We start from the raw sequence: 16,575 nt of genomic DNA, 5'->3' as shown, positions 1-16,575 counted from the left end.
GAGCCCTACAGAGTTTCATCCTTGTGGATAAGAGGATGTGTACTTGGGAACAAGGCTAAAGCCATGGCCGATTTCCCCAACCTTTTATCGAGAAGAACTCCAGTTGTAACTTTGAGAGTTTTTGGCAAAAGGAACCAAATTTACTCATGCCAAATACCTATGGTCAACTTCTCAGTACTCTTTGGATGCCTTTATTAGGAGAGCTTGAATTAACACCATGGAAGAAAGCATGATGAATGAGCACACACACAGACACACAAACACATATACCCCATTCATACTCAAATAGGAATCTCCGGTAGACTCAAAGAATACAGCTGGTTTGCCATTTCAGAGTGAAAGGCTGCACTGTCTCACCCTGCCCCCAAAGTCTAACCTATCCTACTTTAACTGGTATAAATGGGTAAAAACTATTTCTGCAATTCCTTGCTAAAAGGAATCAAATGGATCCCTTTAACACGTACACATAGTTCCATTATAATGCAATGCAGGTAACACTAACGATTTCAAGAACATTGTCAAAATCAGGGCACACATCCTTCCGTTAGAAATGGCTGGGAGACAGCTGAGAATAAATTTATGGAATTACAAATTATGGGAACACTAGACTAAGTCAAGAATGGTTAACATGTAGCCATTTTTGCCAGCTATTCTAGAGTTCCTTCACACATAAACTTGATGCTGCATTCCGGGAGAGGTACCTCCGGGTTGTCACTACAGAGTAAGGCTAGGATCCTGCCAACCTTCCTTCATCCTTCTTCTAGTTCATAATAGGGAAGGTGAGCCATTTCATTCATTCATGATTTGTTTTGTTTTTTTGAGACAGGGTCTGGCTCTGTTGCCTGGGCTGGAGTGCAGTGACACGATCTTGGCTTACTGCAACATCTGCCTCCCGTGCTCAAGTCATCCTCCCATCTAAGCCTCCCAAGTAGCTGGGACTACAGGTGTGCACCACCATGCCTGGCTAATTTTTGTATTTTTTGAAGAGACGAGGTTTTGCCATGTGGCCCAGGCTGGTCTTGAACTCGTGAGCTCAAGCGATCTGCCCACCTCAGCCTCCCAGAGTGCTGGGATTACAGGTGTGAGCCACCACACCCCATCCATTTTATTCTTATTTGGTGAGATTGTCACAGTCTTGGCTGAAACTGAAGAAGAAACTGTTTACAGCTACAAAGGAAGCAATTAAAGTTAACATGATCATTCATCATGCACTTATTGATATGCTCAAAATAGGGGAATGTCAAGTAAGGAAAAGAAGTGGGAATAGGAGCAAGGGAGGTAAGTCAGGAAGACTTCCAGGGACTTGAACAAAACAATTCCCAACCACATACTACTTTTTCTTTTCTTTTTTTTTTTTTGAGACGGAGTCTCGCTCTGTCGCCCAGGCTGGAGTGCAGTGGTGTGATCTCAGCTCACTGCAAGCTCCGCCTCCCGGGTTCACGCCACGTACTACTTTTTCTTTTCAAGCATTTTGAAACTCTTCTTTTCCTTTATTGATGTTTTCAGTAACAAATTTGCAAGTGTTCTTGGTGGTTAAAAAAAACAAAACAAAACTACAAGTATCAGCTGAGAAACAAAGAAAAAACTAAGAATTTAAATTAGATGATTCCATTTAAAGTTTTCAGTGTTTACTCCTTCAGGTGGAATTGGAACATTAGAATTCAGGGGTGGTTTGGACATTAACAAGGTACTCCTGCCTCCTCAGAAGCTATAGTCTTTTCTGCAGCTCTCTTACGTACTTCTCATCAAAATAATTTCAGTCCCACATTTCTCGGATAAAACCACATCTGTGTTTTTATCCAGCAACCATTTCACAGTTGACTGGCATGTGTTCTCCAATTTCAATTCTGAACACACAACAGAGAATCACACTTTTCTTTATTAAAGGGACCCAAATGATTTTAAGTTGTATTCTTCCTCCTAGAGAATAGAGGAGCATCCTTCTCTAATTTCCTATAATAAAACTTCCTATGTGATATACTGCATATATATTATATCTGATATATGTTTCAATTATTTTTCTTTATGGAAGCAAATACAGAATTTCCATTGTCAGATCACTCTGATGATTATAATCTGCTTTCATTATGCATCAGTGAAGTGTCCACCAAGTAGTTGAAAACACTGATACACATGTATTCTAAAACTTACTAAATAAATAATGGGCCAGTAAGATACCAGTATCTTTCTAGAACGTTTAGAAAGAGATCTTAGTTGCCAGAGAAAACTCAGATACAACATGGGCCTGTAAACACATACACTCTAGTCTACAAATATGACACTTTTCAACTCAATAATAAGTGGGCCCAAAACAATATAGGGTGTATGACTTAGACTCCCTAGGTGCTGCTCAGCAGCTGCCTCAGCATCAAATTGTGTTCATCCCATTTTCTAATCTAACCAAGCACTTGGATCTAAAGGGCTGTGTGTGAGCCCAAGAAAATGATATATTAAATATTTTTCACCACATATGACATCATTAATTCAATACTGCCTGTTAGTCAATTAATGTGGATTCTTTCAGGGTTCATCAATGCATGTGTGGCTTGATGGTTCATGAATAAATACATTCTGGCTCAATGCTCGCCACTGAAATGAAAGCTCACAAGTGCTATGTCCCTATCAAATGTGTAAAGCAAAACACAACCAACGAAAACAACAAAGCACAGTCGCTTGATTACATAGTCATGCGCTGCATAACAACGATTCCATCAATGATGGACCACATATACCATGATGGTCCGGTAAGATTATACCGTATTTTTACTGTACCTTTTCTATGTCTAAAATGTTTGGATACAGAAATACCATTGTGTTACAACTGCCTACAGCATTCAGTACAGGAACATGCTGTACAGGTTTGTAGCCCTGGAGCAATAAGCTTAGACCATATATATAGCCTAGGTGGGTAGAGGCCGTACCATCTAGGTTTGTGTTAAATACACTCTGTGATGTTCACACAATGACAAAATCACCTAAGGATGCATTTCTCTGAATGTTTCCCTCATCATTAAGCGGGGCATGACTATTTTTTTTCTCTTTAAGGAAATAAGACCCAACTGTAATAAAGTTGGCAGAATCTAACAGCTACTAATAATTAATGTAATCCACAAGTCAAAATTTTTTCATGCATCACCAAAAAAAAAAAAAAAAAAAGTAATTTGCATGTGTTTGCATCCATTTCTGTATTCAAAGAAGGTATGTAGACCCATCATGTCACCAGTGACAATTTTTTTTTTTTTGAGACAGAGTTTTGCTCTTGTTGCCCAGGCTGGAGTGCAATGACACAATCTTGGCTCACTGCAAACTCTGCCTCCCTGGTTCAAGCAATTCTCCTGCCTCAGCCTCCGTAGTAACTGGTGCCACCACGCCTGGCTACTTTTTGTATTGTTAGTAGAGACAGGGTTTCACCATGTTGGCCAGGATGGTCTCAAACTCCTAACCTCAAGTGATCCACCCACCTCAGCCTCCCAAAGTGCTGGGATTACAGGCGAGAGCCACTGTGCGTGGCCTCCAGTGAAAAATTTAAAAAGGATACAAGCTCATGCTCGACAAAGTATTCAACTATGCAGTAAAATCACCATGATTTTATTCTGATTTGCACCTTGGGAATTAAAATAGTCACTTGATTAGAAGGGAATTATCAAATAACCAAAGGAAAAACATTTTGCTGGGCTGTTACAGAGATAATCCTGAATATTTGGAAAGGGGAATTAGAATGACCTCTTACTTTAAGAATTTCTGGGCCAGGTGCGTAATCCCAGCACTTTGGGAAGCCAAGGTGGGCGGATCAGGAGGTCAAGAGTTCGAGACCATCCTGGCCAACATGGTGAAACCTCGTCTCTAGTAAAAATACAAAAATTAGCCAGGCGTGGTGGTGCGTGCTGTAATCCCAGCTACTTGGGAGGCTGAGGCAGAATCACTTGAACTCGGAAGGTGGAGGTTGCAGTGAGCCGAGATCACGCCACTGCACTCCAGCCTGAGAGACAGAGCAAGACGGCATCTTGAAAAAGAAAAAAAAAAAAAAAAAGAATTTCTGAGTTGGGGTGAGAAACATCCCTGAATATTTCTAGCCTCTTAGCTCATGTTTTTGAGAGCTTCACTTGACAATGACCATGGGAAGAATCTGGGGTGCAAAGTTCCACATGCATTAGCCAAAATTATTCATTCAACTAGAAAGACAATTGTGCATCCACTAATACATAAAAATCAGAAATGAGAATTGGGAAGAAGCATATTCTTAGAATAAACATTTAGCATCCACCAAAATGAAAGACATACGTGTATGACACAATTGAGACCTTAGTTGGAAAACCAAACCTTGGCACAGTGCCAATTATTTATCTTTTAATCTGGACTTTTGAAATAGGTGGAAATCAACCAAAAAAAGGAAAAAGTGTTGAAAAGTAGCTGCTCATATTTTACTGCCAATATTGCTCAACTTTAAAGAATATCACACCTAATTAACTGCAATACAATTGGGCATTCAGACTTGATTCTTAGATGAATTTCCAATAATTTTCAAATCATTGATCTGGCTTGGTAAGTAACTCCAAACTTCTACAGCTAATGGAAAAATCACTTAACTTTTGCTAGAAGTGACAGAAAGCATTCAAGCTGAAACCTAATGCAGCAGTTCTTTCCATTAAGTTGAACTGCCTTAGCAGAAATCTTCCCATTGAGATACAGGCTTTATTTTTATTACTGTATTTTTGGAGACAGGGTCTCACTCTGTCACCCAGGCTGGACTCACGACTCACTGCAGCCTCGAACTCCTGGGCTCAACTGATCTTTCCAGCTCAGCCTCCTGAGTAGCTACAGGCATATGTCACCATACCCAGCTAATTTTTTTATTATTTTATTTTTCAGACTCCCTCTGTTGCCCAGGCCAGAGTGCAGTGGTGCAATTTCGGCTCACTGCAACCTTTGCCTCCTGGGTTCAAGCGATTCTCCTGCCTTGGCCTCGTGAGTAGCTGGGACTACAGGTGTGCACCACCACATCCAGCTAATTTTTTGTATTTTTAGTAGAGACGGGATTTCACCATGTTGGCCGGGCTGGTCTCAAACTCCTGACCTTGTGATTGGCCCACCTTGGTCTCCCAAAGAGCTGGGATTACAGGCGTGAGCCACTGTGCCCAGCCTTTTTTTTTTCTTTGTAGGGACAGGGTCTTGCTGTGTTGCCAAAGTTGGTCTTGAACTTGAACTTCCTGGGCTCAAGTGATCCTCCCGCTTCAGCCTTCCAAAATGCTGGGATTACAGGTGGGTGGCACTGCACCTGGCCAGCTTTAAGGCACTAATAATAAAGGGTATGAAAAAAGCTAGGAATAAGTCAGATCTTTCCAGAAATAAAAGACAGTTTAAAAAAAAAAAAACATCAGTTAACCTGTCTGGCCTATTTCAACATCTAAAGAGGACAGAGAATGTAAAAGTTCTCATGCCTCCATGATTCGGGTCTTTTCCATTCTCCCAAACACTTATTCCCATGTCTCAGCTTTACATTTCCTCAAAGGGCAGCAGAGATTTGGAAACAACAACAACAACACAACAAAACAACCCCGAAACAAGCAAGCCTAGTTTGTAGCCTAGTCGTATGATGAATGAATTCCCTAATGCTGGCATTTGGCTCACATACTCAGAGGCCGGAACTGTAACAAGGTGTTCTTTTCTAGTGTTGTGAGGGGAAAATGTATAAGGAACATTAATGTTTCACAATCAGGTAAATATACTTTGTTAATAGCAAAACAGGAAATTTTGGAGAGAAAAAAAGATTACTCTGAAACATCATTTCCAGCAGGATTTTCCTACACCTTCCAATGTATTCCATTTTGCCAGGAGAAGAAAACTAATTAAATAAAATGAGGTTCAAGTCAGTTAGGTGAGCAAACACCAAAAGACGAGTGATTTGATTGTGGAGGCAGGCATGATGGGGCAGGATTTCCCTCAAGTAGAAATGCTTCCTGTGCACACACACGCATACATGCACACACAAACCTGTACACTCACACTAATTTCAGAAGCATGGATGTGCGGAAAGCCCTGCCAGCATGACTAGATAATGAGGCGTTATCCCATCTGCCTGTATCTCTACATAGGTTCTGACGTACATTCCACACCCACAGACACCCATGCACAAGGGCCAGTCTGGCTTGCACACAGATTCAGAAACAGATCCAGAGACTCCTAGAGCTTCTGCTTCTACAGGAATGATTAGTAACTGCAGGATTATACTTCCTGTTGATGTGCAGGGTTTTCATCTTGCTCTTCTTTCCAGACATCTCCCCTTTTCAGGAGTACTAAATCTTAATTTAGTGGAGGGACTAATCTTGATTCTTCGACGGGCATGACTTAGAACAGGAGCTACGGGAATTAAAACTAGCAACAATAGGGCCCCTTTGGGATTGGGGTGAAGAAGTATTTCAGGATTTAAAGTTTCTGGGGGTGGGGGGAAGCAGAGTTCTTGGTGGAAGTGGATGACCTCTGTGAAGGATATGAAAATGCCTACAAGTCCAGAAATCAATATAAACAAACTAACAACAACAACAAAAAGAACATAACTTAAAGGGGCTTCAACTAAATATCACTGCAACTGAGTTTGTTGACTCAAGAAATTCTGCTCTGACGCAGGGAATTGAAAGATAAGAACTGATAATATTTCTTCTTCGGAAGGCTCAGCTGGGAGTGCCGTGGCAGGTATTGAGGGTGGGACAGAGACAGAGGCTTGAGGCTCAGGTTTTGCTCCTACGGTTTCTTGCCTGATTTTGAAGGGAAGGGTGCTAAAGCAAATGGATCAGCAGCTGGCAGCTCCGTAGTCCTGGAAGAAAGGGATATGATAGAAACAGACCCAGCTATCGACTGCTTGTTGGTCTGTGAAACAATTTTGTAGGCAGCAATGGGCTGGGCTTCTGGACTTGGCTCATCTTCTGGACTATAGTGACGGGAATACTTGGATAAGGACTGGGGGCGGAATGGTTTGCCAGCCACGGAGCCTGAGACAGCTTCTTTCTGGAGCTGAGGTCCTTTGTTTCTGTCATTAGGATGACCCCCCGATTCCAGGCAGGATCCCCTGGGAGAGATGCTGTCCAGATGGTCTGCTGCTTGCACAGAATGGGAGAGGAGGTTAGATTGTTGCACAAAACCAGCTGTGGAATACTGAGCTTGGACAGAGGTGTACACAGCTCTCTCACGGCCCGAGGGCACGGGGATGTCACCTGTCTGACCGAGGAGACCGGTCTGTGCAGGTAGCTCCTGGGAGGTGCTCTGGATAACTGTTAACTCCTCCATGCTTTTCTTCTTAGTGAAAGGAGCTCTCAAAAACACGTCCGACTCCTCTGGCTGGGAAGGAGCCACACTGCTCTTGGAGACAAATGGGGCTTTGGAGAAAATGTCCATGTCATCATTTGGAACCCTGGAGCTCCTAAAGGGAGCTATGGCAAAAACATCTGGCTCACTGAGCCCATCAGTGGCTGGCTGAAACTGATTCTTTCTTCCACCTTGCACTGTCTTTGCTTGCTCAGTAGAGACCTCTGGTGGAGCGAATGGAACGGCTCCTCCCAGCTTCCCCTGGGGGGACCTGCAGCTCTCATCTTCTTCTTCAGACTCCATAAGGAGAGGCCGAGACCCACTGCAGTCCAGCATATCTCCTTCAAGGTCAGTCCCTTCCTCTTCGCTACTGTGGAATGAGCTGTTGCTTGAGGGGCCATCTCTGGCCAAGTAGTCAGATTCTAAGTTGTTCTGAGTCTTTGTGCCAGGTACCCTGGAGGGGTCTGGATACAGGGGAAGGCCTTTAACGCCCAGTGATTCTTTAAAGCGCTCTACAGTTATTACAGGACAGGGACTGGACTCTCTCTGGAGACCTAGAAAGGCATAAAATGCAGAATTAATGTGTAGGTCAATTCAACTCTATTTGGAACATTTAATGGTCAACCCGCGGCAAAAACATTGTGGGACCAAATAATAGATGTTGAAAATGCAAAAGGAAAACATAAAATAAAAGTCAGGCAAGGAAACTGCACACAAACTGGAACACAACCAACCACTGTCTCACGTTTTGGAACATGATAGGCACGACGTACAGGAAAGGAGATGAAGATGTTAGGCACACAGACATTCAGCGTTAACTATGCAATGCTCCTACACACAGGGCCAGGCACGGACACCTGCTCTACCTGGCACTGGCTCATTATGGAATGAAAACAAACCCAGTCATTCATCTCCACATATACCATGACAGTTTTGGATTATGTAGAAACACTGTCTGGGGATGACTCAATTCAGAATCTGGCATGTGGCCATCTGCGCCACATGCAGAGGGACAAACTCTGAAAAGAAGCAGAATGTGGCTGCTTGATAAATGCAAGTTTACTTGATGACTTACATCATAAGCACTACTCAAAGAGCACAAGAGTGCCCCAAATATTAATACTGAAGGTACCTTCTGAGGGGAGCATACAGCATCAAAATCAGACCAAATAAATCACCTTCAGTTGGAGTTGCCCCAGAATTTTGTTTTCAGTCTTCTAAGTTCATAAAGATCTCCTCTGCTTAAATGAATCTGTCATAAAGTTATTTAAGCAGAAAGAGTAAAATGCATGGGTCATTACAGAAGCATTAGCAAACTCCAATATACTAGTCTATTTCTATCTAGGTAGAGGTGCCTCAGGGTGCTCTGGCTTTTAAAATCAAATAGACAATTATCAGAATGCAAGAGAGCTTACCTTCCAAGAAATATTAGCAGGTTAGGAGTATGTCATTGGGCACATGTTAGCAAGAGGGCAGGAAAAAGGCATATGTAACTAAGCAAGAAGAATCCAGAGAAAAGGTGGTTGGGGGTAAAGGTATCATTTCACCATGGGCTCAGTAAAGAGATACTACTGGAGTTGCCCAGCCCACCAGGATAAGAATATTAGATACAATGATTTGGAGCCATAGATGACCCAGAACCTCTGTAGAGATGGAACTCAATGATCCCCTTCCCATACTGACCCTTTCCCCTCCTATGCAAACCATTAGCTAGCAGAAATTTCTGCCAAAAATTATCCCCTGCTAAAGTTTCTGCTTGAATTAAGCACACAGACCACAGGAGAAGAGGCATTAAAATCAGTTTATTGGGAAACCAGTCACTTAAGAGACATTACATTGTAAAGAGAATGTAGAGAGAGGTCTGAACATTTTATAAGATACTGTACAAAATACTATGTTTCTCTGAATCCTATAACTTTTAGCAGTGCTTCTTTTAAACAGTTCTGACCTTAAATATTGTTTTCAGAAACAAAACAAAATGTGTTTGTCCTCCATTTTATTTTCCTTTCTAACAGTTTGAATGCATTCAGTGAATTCCAGATTGGAGCGTTAAGTTAAAGTCTGTACTGCTGCCAAATGGCTTTCTGAATAGTATTTGAAGAATAAGATTTTGAAGAGAATAAATTTTTCCTTGCATTATAATTTTAATATGTGCAGTTACATGGTGATATGAAAGCATCAGCAGGAAATAAACAGAATACCTTCTCCCTTGCAATTTATGTGGACAGACATAATCCTAGTTTCTCAGGCAAGTATATTGATACTAGATTTGTCTCAGTGATACCAAGATGATAATTTCTGGGAGGAAATTCAAATAAAAGGGAGAAAAAGAAGTTTTCCAAAATAAGGTTTGCAGAGCCTTAAAGAAGGACAAGAGGGCCCTAAAACTCCTTGAACCACCTTCCTCACGTAGTATCCGTTGGACAAAGTTTTCAGTTGCCAAAACAAAAGCACAATTTCTCATCTTCCAAAACTACCTTGAAAGTTAATGTTATTAAGCTTGTTCTGCAGGAGAGCAAAATATCTCTTAGGAAAAAAAAAATGGAAAACTTAGTCAAGCCAACGACCAACTCTGGCATCATACAGGTCAATAATCCAATGAACATTAGTTTGAACAGAATCAGTGTTTTTTGGAAATTTAAACTGAATTCAGTCAAAACAATTTGTGCACAGAGACTGGCAAAAAGCAGCTATCTGTTGAACCAGGGGCACTTTAGATGCCTGCAGTGTGAGATTATGTTTTGAGAACTGGGAAGTACCAAGGGGTGTGTGTGTGCCCATATCCAGAGTTGGAGAGGATGGAAGAACATGTCTAACCCATCAAAATTATTTGTTAAAAAGTGGGTTTTTGGTCAAGAACCCACTTGGAAAACCTTCCAACTCTGAGCGTATTCTATGACCTTCATGATGAGTAATAGGAAAATCAGACTTACAATTCCAACAACTTTGAATAATTTACAAAATCAGTCACAAAAACACCAGAATATCAAGTTTGAAGGGAAAATTAGTCTCCTGTCCTTCAAAACAAGGACGAGAGCTATTTCCTATCTTTCTTTCAGCATCAAGAGGCTTTGCAGGAATGTAGACGTACACTTAAAAGGGTTCTCCTGAGAAGGCCAAGTCCCTTAACCTTTCTATTCTTGTTAGAGGAGGCATGGTGTGGCCGAGGTGGACAGCAATCACACTTTGCAACTCTCCGAGCCTGGAACTCTGAAGGGCAAAGAAATGCCAGAGAATATGGGGGAAATCCAGACCTCCACATTCCCTTAAGGAATTCTGGTGGTGGTAGCACCAGAAACAAGGTAGTCAAGAGAAGGAGAAATTCCAAATAGAAACAGAAGGTAACCATTAAATCTTGTTGGCAGATGAAAGTCTTTGAGTACGTGAATGTGTTCTTACAGAGAAAATGTGTTTTCAGGGTGAACAGTTCCTTTATATGAAGGTAGCATTGTGCCAACAAGAAAATGTGTTTGAAGCAGTCTCTCTACTAGCATTGAAGGATTTATACTAACCTAACCACATGCCTTGGCCCAGTTCCTTTGGTAACCAATGGCATGTCACAGCAGATACCCTGTGGCCACAGAGCTCGGTAAACACTGCCTGTTGTACCTCAGGGGCTAAATAAAGCCCAGGGCCTGGCTTCATAGTCTATACAGGGTCTTACTTATCATGGAGCCTAAGGTAGGGTTTTGTTATAATTCCCTCAAACTGGGTCATGCCTCTTTTTATTTTGGTTTCACACATAAAATTAAGCAAGAAGTCAAAACACACTTCTTTTTCTTGCTCCGATGTAGGACTGTGTGCCAGGTTAGGGATGTTGACACGTTCAATATGGGTTAGTCCATATTAGTCTATTTTGAGGCTCCAAATTATGTAGATTTCAGCAAGAACTCACATGCTTCAGGGAAGAGAAGGAGTTCCTAAAATACCTGATGACTTGGCAACTATCCTCACCAGCTCCCTATTCACTTCCAAAGCAACCCAAAGTGCTGAATCATTTAGGATGGGTTTCCCCTGGAAATTCCATCTGATTGACATACTGAAGGTCATCAGAATGCTCCCTACAGAATCAAAATCTGAAGACTTAAATGTCAGGCTGGATATTCCTTAATGAAATACATCATGCACAACCAGAAGTTTACTTTTCCTCATACCAAAATCTGAAATAACAGTTACAGGGAGTATCAAAGATATAATTCTTGCCAAAAACAGAAAGTGAAGACTTGGAGTATTGAGAAGAAGCCTTCTCATATATTGTTAGTAAAGAGAAAGCAAACTATCCCTTCACAAGAACTTGGAAATGCAGCAGCAATCGAAACGTAAAATCTCAGAACCAAACTAGGGAAATCAAGAGACGTACATCAAACTAATAAATACCATGACCTTCTAGCTCACATAATAAAATTAAGCATTTGGTTCCACCATATATTGGGTAGCTGCATTAAAACCCACGACTGGGACACGAGGGACCTGATGGAAGCCAAAAATGGCCAGCTGTGCCTCTCAGGCCAACGAGGCAATTAAATGAGTGAGCTTTCTCATTGGGGATAAAATTAATCTTGCCAACACAAAATGTTTAATTAAGTTGGCCTGGGTATATTAGGGATTAAGTTAGAGGAGGAGGCTGCAAACCTGTGCTCCATTTTACAACCCTGTGTCTGGACATATCAAGCATAGGCTGGCAGGCGTCTTATTCTCCTTGACCACAGGGGTTTTATTCTCTCGGGTAGCCATGATTCATTAATACGTCCTCAGCGTGTAGCTATACTTTCCCTGTGCCCAGGTACTTATTGTCACTCAATACTGTGATTAAATCTTTTCTGCAAAAAAGTGGGTTTTCAGCTCAGGAAAAGAGCAACTTATTTTATTTACATCTCTAAATATCATGCTCCCATTTGAACAGATAAAAGTCTTTATTTTCCCTGTATGTTTATATAAGAAATTTCTTTACAGACTTTTTTTTATACAATACTTGTGCAGCAATGTTCAAATTTCACATTTTTACTGTGCATCTTCATGTACAACTGTCTGCTTTGTCGTCTTGGGAAGGACGGGTTAAAGACTTATGATAAATACACATCCACATGACAAAGGAGAGTGCAATAGGGCAGAGTAGAATACTCACAGGAAAAGAGTAAATTCAGGACACTATATGAAAGTGTGAACCAAGAAAGTGTCTTTCATTCTAGCAACTACCACCATTTGGTAACTCTTTGCATAGGTTAGCATTACCCAAGGAGCCTCCCTATCCCATATTAATGAAAGGAAATCTGGGAGAAGCAAAAGAGTTTTCTTGTTATAGATTTTCTGGGACTCATTCTGATTTAAGAAACCTAAGCATGTCCAACTTCAGAAACATTACTAGTGTGGAAAAAGAAAAGGCTGACTTTGTGTTGATAAAATTATAGCCTTTAGAGAGGAAGAAAAGATAGCTTTGCAGTATCTGGAGTGTTTCAGGAAAGATTCCATTCTAAATATTCATGTGATGGTTTTTCTGTTCTGCCAGGCAGCCTCTAATTTGCTTAACCCGGCACACTGGGCAATCCTGTCATTTTCATCCCAAAGCTCAAAGTTGGTGGCTATAGGAGCCTGATAATCTTACAGACTGCGAAGGTTAAGGACTCTGGGAAATCACAGAAAAATCTTATCAAGAGAGACTGTATTTTGACCCCAGGTATCTATAGCATGTATTTATTCAGCTGAGTGCAGATCCCTCCACATCACAGGCTGTCAGCCCCAGAGATCCCTTCATTCCCATAGCACTGCTGAAGGCAGGACTGTTCCTGACCTGGGGAAGGTTATATTGGTTGATCAATTATCTGTCAGCAGAGTAGGAAATAAGTATTCAAAACAAACAAAAGTATTAATAACAAAACAAATATTACATCTTGAGAAAAGTAGGTTCGTTTCTTGGGTTTGTTTTTCCACAAGTATTAGCAATCCAAGTTCTGTAATTCTAATTCAGGAAAAGTAAAGTCCAATATCAAATAACACTGAACAAAGTGACAACTTCTTTCAGAGGTGTTTTAATACCCATATCTTTCCATTTTTTAAACCATTCTAAAGACTAGGGAATCACAGAAGTTTCCTTATTCAGAAAATTAAAGAAATTAAGTCTTAATCATGTTCACTTTCTACTATAAGGTCCTGAGAATTTTTTGTGGATTACTCTTTTCTACTGTCTTCAACAGTAACCATTCTTCATCTTACAGGGTGGAATTTGCTTTCCGGAAATGGTTAAATGTTACTCAGAACCAAGAGTAGTAGAAAAGGTAGATAAAGAAAGAATATACTTTCAGATGCTTTCTCAAAGTTATACTAATTAAATAATATAACTGATTTTCTTACACCTTATTACCTCCCTTGATATTATTTCTAAGGAGAGGAGTTTCAAAAATAACTTTAAGGATGGCAGCATCACTAGAATAAGTATTAACTTCTTAAGTAAAACTAGATGACATTGAAGGGAACAACACTTAATTAGATGTCAAAATTCTGATATGTCTGCTAAAGAAATCATTAATTATAACAATTATAATCATACTTAGAAGTGTCCACTTAAGCCTCATCTCCTCTGAGGTATGTATTTTCGAAAACATTGGGACTCATTTGAATGTTGTAAAGGGAAAAATCAATTTGTGATGTTTTCTGCTATAGTTATTCCTCTTACATAGCTGGAATAAAAGCAAACCAGAAACATATGCTTATAGTATTTGCCCGTTTTAAACTGGTAGATCCCTGATTATACATTTAAAAAGAAATCTTCTGAGACCATTTTATTAGAATAGGTAGGTGTGTGTGGACGCATGTGTTTCTGTAATACTTAAAAAGGAAAATAGCTCTAAGACTATGATTTAGGCTTCTATTCAGATAATCAAGAGAAAGCAAGTTAGTAAAAGCCCATTATAATTCTTTAAAATGTAAACACTGCTACCATAATAGCAGGAACTACAGAAGATAACTGAAGAACATCAGGATTATATAAATCCTTCATAGCCCTTCTAAACATAATAATATATACTTAGGTCCCTATACTTCTATAATCTTAAAGACCATCTAGTCCAAACCTATTGTATAACTCTAAGGAACAGCAGCTCTGAGAGGTGAAGTGCCTGCTGAAAGTCACTGAGCCAGTGGCTGGCAAGGGCCAGGATGAGATCCCAGGTGGCCTGTCCTGCCCAGGCCTCTTCTCCCCCGACCCTGTTCAATCCAGCTCAGGTCCCACACCTGTAAAATGAAGAGGATGGTGGACTAGAGGATGGTCTCAAAGGTCCCTTTGTAGCTCAGGCTGTGATTCCACAGGTACTAGGCCACTATGCTCAACTCAAATAAACTCTTTTAGCTCAGGGATGATGCTCTAAACCAAGGAAGGCTACATTTACCGAAGCACTCATATGTGTTCCTTAACAGAAAAATAGTTCTCCCCTTTGAGGAGGCCTTACTCTAAATAAGCCCAAGACGATTTCTTGTCATTATCTCCCTCAGGCTTCTACTACCATCTCTGGCTTCTAGTCTGCTCATTTTCATTAACTGCCTCCATTAAGCTTTACTGAGCCAAATGACTAGATAGTATCTCTCTCTCTCTCTCTTTTTTTTTTTTTTTGAGACGGAGTCTCGCTCTGTCGCCCTGGCTGGAGTGCAGTGGGGGGATCTCAGCTCACTGCAAGCTTCGCCTCCTGGGTTTACGCCATTCTCCTGCCTCAGCCTCCAGAGTAGCTGGGACTACAGGCACCTGCCACCTCGCCCGGCTAGTTTTTTGTATTTTTTAGTAGAGACGGGGTTTCACCGTGTTAGCCAGGATGGTCTCGATCTCCTGACCTCGTCTCCTGACCTCGTGATCCGCCCGTCTCAGCCTCCCAAAGTGCTGGAATTACAGGCTTGAGCCACTACGCCCGGCCTAGATAATATATCTCAATGTAATCATGGGTAATGCATGAAAAGAACAATTTAGAGATACCTAATTTCTAAACTGTATTATTCATAGTTTCAATTAAATTGAGAAACTAGATATTTCATTATATTTCTAACATGTATATATGAAAAAAATCAAATATGAAAACATAGAACTCAAACATTATTCTTATTTAAAAATAAACATTTCCTTCATTAATTTATACATTCTTTCTATGTCCAGGAAAGAGAATACAATTCTGACCTGCAGCAATTTTCCTGTCCATAAAGGGGTAAACCAAGTCCTATTTGCACTGCTATCCAACCACAGAGAGCCCTTCGTGGATATCTTTTGCTTTTTAATCCTCGGCAGGAAGCTTGTGCCTCTCTCAGTTTTAGAAATGATCTGTTGTTCATCTAGAGGCCTTTACCTAGCTCATCTTGTTTCAGCCGGCACGGGAAGTATTCACAGACAGAAGGAAGGCTGCAAGATTCAGACTTTTCCTCCAATGCCTTTCAAAGGCTGCTCGCACATTCCTAGGGTCAAACGTTGCCCTCCAGAATGCAGTGTTTTATAGACTGTTGTTGCTGTTAAACGTTTTTCCCCCTTAAAGTGCAAACATGAGGAAGAAGAAACAAAAGTACTAGATAGCAAAACAAGCAAATGGACTTGGAATTTTATTTGTACAAATCTGATTAACTGAGAGTTTCCCTTTTGATGATGGACAATGGCACTAGAGGAAGAGAACAAGAGTGGGGCTCTCTGTGCCCACTTCTTTTCAAAAGGGTGATGTTATAAAAGTGCTTTCCACATAAGGAAATAAAATACACTTTAATGAGTAAGTGGTGAGTAAGTGATAATACAGAGGGTGACCATGAGGCATGTTGTCATGTTAGTGCAGGGCCTTTATTTATTTTATGAACAATATCCTAAAGTTAATAAAGAACTATGCTTTGTTTTATAATTTTTTTTTAATCTAGGAAGCCAAGGAAAACCAACTGAACATATTCCATTGGCTGCAGCCTTCAATTTAAACATCAGAAAGAAAGGTAAGCTGGGCACACCCAGATTGTGTCCAGTTTGTCAGCACACTTATTTCTGATTATCTGAAAATAAACAACATGCTTATTCTAGAGACAGAGGACCTGCTGAAAGCTTATAGCAACACACAAGTCTATTCAAAATGATTCCATATGTTACACTGTAGGATTGTTGTGTAGTTATACAAGGGGAAGAGATCAAAACCCTGTACAGACACCTGATATCAGACTTGAAATGCCAAGTGGAAACAGAACTCTTCAGCATCTTCATTTATACACAATTTACAATATTTGATTCAAAATAAAATCACAAGAAAATACATCTGTTTCTGCTACAATTCCTTC

General features: G+C 40.6%; 1 protein-coding gene across 2 annotated transcripts in view; it reads right to left on the bottom strand.

The window, feature by feature from the left end:
- Positions 1-5,157: 5,157 nt before the first annotated feature.
- LOC108516345 (uncharacterized protein FLJ45252) overlaps positions 5,158-16,575 on the bottom strand; it is a 37,614-nt gene continuing 26,196 nt past the window's right edge. The window contains exons 1-2 of one of the 2 annotated variants that reach the window (XM_017853778.1): positions 8,715-8,906; positions 5,158-7,853 (exon numbers count right to left, since the gene is read on the bottom strand). In XM_017853778.1, coding sequence (XP_017709267.1) covers positions 6,739-7,635 — 897 coding nt within the window. In that variant the 5' untranslated portion in view covers positions 7,636-7,853; positions 8,715-8,906 and the 3' untranslated portion in view covers positions 5,158-6,738. Of the gene's footprint in view, positions 7,854-8,714; positions 8,907-16,575 lie in introns of those variants that run through there. The other variant, XM_017853777.1, reaches the window with a different exon arrangement.

The sequence above is a fragment of the Rhinopithecus bieti genome, unplaced genomic scaffold (assembly GCF_001698545.2).
Source record: "Rhinopithecus bieti isolate Rb0 unplaced genomic scaffold, ASM169854v2 scaffold_36315, whole genome shotgun sequence".
NCBI lineage: Eukaryota > Metazoa > Chordata > Mammalia > Primates > Cercopithecidae > Rhinopithecus > Rhinopithecus bieti.
The sequence above is the reverse complement of the archived record's forward strand: the minus strand, read 5'-3'. Positions and strand labels throughout refer to the sequence as shown.